At 38.9% G+C, this 5,000-nt stretch overlaps 1 protein-coding gene across 1 annotated transcript in view; it reads right to left on the bottom strand.

The window, feature by feature from the left end:
* Positions 1 to 5,000, bottom strand: part of LOC137970361 (myosin-10-like) — a 47,217-nt gene that overhangs the window by 29,173 nt on the left and 13,044 nt on the right. Inside the window, exons 10-12 of the mRNA XM_068816882.1 lie at positions 4,995 to 5,000; positions 4,795 to 4,890; positions 4,043 to 4,161 (exon numbers count right to left, since the gene is read on the bottom strand). The exon at positions 4,995 to 5,000 is cut by the window's right edge and continues 37 nt beyond it. Of these exons, the coding sequence (XP_068672983.1) occupies positions 4,043 to 4,161; positions 4,795 to 4,890; positions 4,995 to 5,000 (221 nt within the window). The remainder of the gene's footprint in view (positions 1 to 4,042; positions 4,162 to 4,794; positions 4,891 to 4,994) is intronic.

The following is a 5,000-nucleotide window of genomic DNA, read 5'->3' as shown; positions in this document are numbered from 1 at the left end:
GGGTGCTTTTCACGATTCATGTTACCTGCCTCTTATTCCCTCAACGACTTTCATGTTTCCCGCCTTTCCAACATCTGTGTGAACGTATTGTCTCTTGTTGTGTAACAAGTGTCTTCTTAACCGACAACAAATGGGATTGAATAGTTTCTGGCGCCGATAACACTCTGCCTCTTCCTCTTGTTCAGTTTGCGGTTAGACTCCCTAAACCTTTTCCAATGGTCAAAAACTTCGACAGGGTGGATAATTATCCAAACTGTTATTTGTTGTTCTTGACCCCGTGGTGCAGTACTGTTGTTCTTTGCTCCCAACTTTTGCGCTCATGAAGGTTTTTTTATTAAAGGGTTTTTTTTTTCTGGCCACGTATAGATATAAACCATATGTTTACCCATGTAAGTGTTTCGTTTAAGGGAGGTTCGGAAGGTTTAACCATCATTCAACGACTTCAATAGGGGTAGTGTTGAAAATTCTTATTCTAGTATACGAAAATGTATAGTAAAATATCTCAAAAAAGGGAAACTAGATGTTCATGACAAAACCTTTAAGTTAAACGGTAAGTTGTAGTGAGTACATCAGTTTGTGCTTTCAATGCTGCAGATAATTTAGTTATTCTGGGTTCCTGTGGAAGGCCCCAGTCTACAAATGCCCTCCGTTCTTCGTCTTCGTCGGGTATCATTCAAAAAGCTCTTCCGGCATATTTACGCAGGCGCTAAAAAGCAAAACAATCGAACCTATGATGTGGGATCCGTAATAGGATATCTAAAATACTAACCGTGTTTGGCTATCAAAGAATTGTCATGGTAACATCATCAAGTAGGTTTAGTAGATGTCAAAATATAAAAAGGAGAACACTGACTACAGTTACGTACAGTTGTGTACGAAAAGTTCGGAAGACGTCAGTTTTCGTTTTGCGAAAATTACCTCAAACACCTTTGTCTTGCCTTAGAGCATTTACCAGTCGAACTATGTTAAACACATGCAGTGTGCACAAGAATGGTAATCACGCAAGGCGTAGTGCTATGTTTAATGACATAGAAATAAATGCTGAGCCTCCTATAGCTCGTTTTCACGTGACGTCATCATTTTCTAAAATCCAAAACTAAAGAGCCACGAAAGTTTTTATCCTCATCAGGCATTAGAGGCGTTAAATTTGTTCCCATTTGCAATTTTAAGGGTCAATAGCGTGCTTCGTTTGGAAACCAGAGCATTTTGAATTTCTGAGTTATAGCGGTGCGTGACACGAGGCGACGATCGAGTTTATTGAGAAACATATATTTATCTCATGGTTTTGAGCCTTTTTAGAATTTAAAGCATTAGGAAAAGTGCTTAGGTAAATAGCTGTCTGTTCAGTACAGATGATTACTCGCCTAGATAGCCAAAGTAAGTAACAGATGTTGACACTATTTTCCGGCCGCCATATTGGTGTACCACAGATGTGCACCAACATGGCGTTTTCATACTGGGCTCTGTAAATTTCTGCGAAACATTTCGACGAATATCTGAAGTTTGGGGAAACGCACAGGCCTAAAACTTGGAGAAGTGTCTTCTTCATTTATCTTCTACAACATCACGAATTCTTGACTTTTTCCACTGGATGGTTTTCGATCTATTTTTTTATTGCGTGACAGTGAAAACGATCTATACGTCATGTTGATCCAAGAAACAACAATAAAGGCGTTTCATACTTTTGATTTGGCAGTATTGGGTGCAAATTCTGGACATGTTTCTGTGAGCTTGTGTGCTTTGGTACAGTATTTAACAATGTCAAATGAATAAACAAAGCTAATTACCTGGTACAAATCATAATGTGGGAAATGAATTATGTTTCATTGATTGCCACAATCAACAGGACAATGAATTTTAATGCAAGCGAACTACCAAATCATTCCTTTCTCATATCTTTAAGTGTTTTACGCCAAAATCTTTCCAGAGACGTATAAAAGCTCGCTTTCTAATCCAAAAACAGCAACCGCATCTGGTCAGATATTTTAAACCGGAATTCACACTTCTAGTTGGCTAAACTGTAGTCTTTGTTAAACGGCCAACCAATGGTTGTATCACGCGTTCATATTTTTTCCTCTCTGCCTCTCTCTGACTGCCACCAGTAATGTTGACCTTCGCGCCCCCTCTAAAAAAATGCGGTTGGAAACAAATAAAAGCCTGGTCTCAGATTATTTCTATGAAAAAAAAAACTAACTTTTTCTGGCTAGTTTTCTGGTTAGTTTGCATGACAACAAGGTCTGCTGTTCGTTTATGACGAGCTTTCTTCTAAAAACAGACAGAAAGTCTATGGCTTGGAAGAAGCGAGTGCAGAGTTTAACTCTTCCTGCGCTTGTCTACGTTGTTGTAGCTGAGATTGGATCGCTTCTGGTGTAAAGCTAGCCGCTAGCCGACGTTTCTTCATTGCAGCAAGAGGAGAAAACGGAGAACACGGACAAGCGACCGAGAAGCGGTAGAAAGTGTAGCGCATACAAGCGACCGAGAAGCGGTAGAAAGTGTAGCGCATGCGCAGATCACGACAGTAGCCGGGTTCTCGTTGTTTTGGTCACGTAAGGAACACGTACAGACGATTCTACAAATCGAATAATATGTTCGTCCTGGGTAGTCGCCTCAAAATAATAACATTTCGTGATCTAAAATTAGTAAAATATTGAGTTTATTATTTACACTGTTACGCGAAAATAAATAATCAATCCAAGAGTCGTTGACATATCGAAACGATGCAAGACAAATGGCAATTTCATTACCTTGATGTATTACGCTTCGAAGTACTTTTCTGAAACGATAATACAACGGCCGTGTATCTTCACGTGTTGTGGCTAAATACGTTACTGCGCCTAGTATGCAGTGCAATGCTTTTGTTATCCAAGTATTGCAATGTATCCTTTGTACGTTAGTACGCCTTGTGCCTCGTACGGCAGTGTTCTTGTTATCGTCGTAATAATGTATCCTTAGTACGTTAGTACGCCTCGTACGGCAATGTTCTTCTTATCAAAGTATTGTAATGTATCCTTAGTACGTTAGTACGCTTAGTACTGTAGTGTTCTCATTATCTAAGTATTTTAATGTATCCTTAGTACGTTAGTACGTCTCGTACGGCAGTGTTCTTGTTATCTAAGTATTTTAATGTATCCTTAGTACGCTAGTACGCCTAGTACGGCAGTGTTATTGTTATCTGAGTATTTTAATGTGCAGTGTTCTTGTTATCTGAGTATTTTAATGTATTAGTACGTCTCGTACGGCAGTGTTCTTGTTATCTAAGTATTATCCTTAGTACGCTAGTACGCCTAGTACGGCAGTGTTCTTGTTATCTAAGTATTTTAATGTATCCTTAGTACGCTAGTACGCCTAGTACGGCAGTGTTCTTGTTATCTAAGTATTTTAATGTAACCTTAGTACGCTAGTACGCAGTGTTCTTGTTATCTGAGTATTTTAATGTGCAGTGTTCTTGTTATCTGAGTATTTTAATGTATTCTTAGTACGTTAGTACGCCTCGGGCAGTGTTCTCGTTATCTAAGCTTTTAAACGTTTAATTTGTATCAGAGCAAATCAAAGAGGGAAGAGCGGGTTAATTAAATGAGCTAAAAAAATACAAAACAGCTACCAAACAAAATAAAGGGACTACGAAACAAAAAAATCAGACGTACTACAAACTAAAGAGACTGCGAAACATTAGTACGGTAATCAGACGTACTAAAGAAAAAAAAAGGCAAAGGGAACCTAAAGCGGGCAGCATATGAATTTGGGAGGTAAAATAAGACAGCATGACCAATTTATGATTGTGCTTTTCTTGCATGTCAGTTATCAAGAGAAAAAAACATACATGTATCTAAATAAACTTCTACTCAGAAAGTATGTTATGTGTTAGCATCTTGCCATGGCATATGCTTTAAAAAAGGGGCATAAAGTAGTGAAACCAAAGTCACAAGCCAAGACTTGTAGTTGGCCTATAACTCAGTGAGAGCTGCAAATGTATTACTGTCAGTACCATTAACTCACAGAAGCTAAAATATACCAAGGTTTAGTCCCCACCAGTTGAGATTACCTGTGCTTTTGTTTGAGCTTTCTGCACATAGTCACGGCCAACCTTGACTCGTGGTCTTAAGACAGCCTTTGAGAATTCAGTAACAGGGATGCCAAGCAAATGGCAAACCTTTTGGGCAACTGTGGAAAAAAGCATTCAGTGAATAACTGAGAGGAACAACCATGGTGACTATGCTGTAGTTACAGTACCAGACAAAGTAACCTATTAGGGAACACATTGCCAGAAAACCAGGGAACAAATGGAAGACAAGGGGAACACAAAAGGAAAGCCAAGGCAACGCCTTGCTGGTTTCGCTAACAGTATTTCCGAGACAGTGCAAATTTACCATGCATTGTCTTGCTTTATGTGAGAGAGACTGAAAAAAAGTTGTTCTAGACAATCTGCGATTATCTACAAGTGTATACAAAGTAACAGGAGTAACACATTCCCAGGCAGAATCAGGAAACGTATTGCCTTTTGCATTCCCTGAAGGTGACAGCCAGGATTCCATTTTTAAAACTTGAACGCCAAGAGAACACTCCAAAGAACACCATTGGACGTGTTTTGTCTAGCATTCCCTGTTAGGTTATGTCTGTCTGGTACTGTATTTGTGACTGACTTGACATCAAAAACATTTCTTCTCAAAACTATTATCACCTCCAACAATCTTCTTCATGAAGTTAAGATTTCATTGATTCAAGACAGTTACAAACCACACTTGTATCATACTGTAAGTTAACTTTTCTGTGAACTCAGAATGTTTTAAGTATAACCTTCATTGCTTGGCATGATGGCTTGTTCACTGCTTCTCTCTTGTTTGAATACCATGTTTCCAAACTGCAGAACTGCAGAGACCACTCGAAAGAGAGCTACGAACAAAAATTCAAACACAACGGTTATTTCGTGTCAAGTGATCATCAAAATTAATGAAAGAAACCAGTAGCCCACTGGTTAACCTGAATCAATGACTCACCATTAA

The sequence above is a fragment of the Montipora foliosa genome, chromosome 9 (assembly GCF_036669935.1).
Source record: "Montipora foliosa isolate CH-2021 chromosome 9, ASM3666993v2, whole genome shotgun sequence".
Taxonomy (NCBI): domain Eukaryota; kingdom Metazoa; phylum Cnidaria; class Anthozoa; order Scleractinia; family Acroporidae; genus Montipora; species Montipora foliosa.
This window is presented reverse-complemented; position numbering and strand designations above follow the sequence as displayed.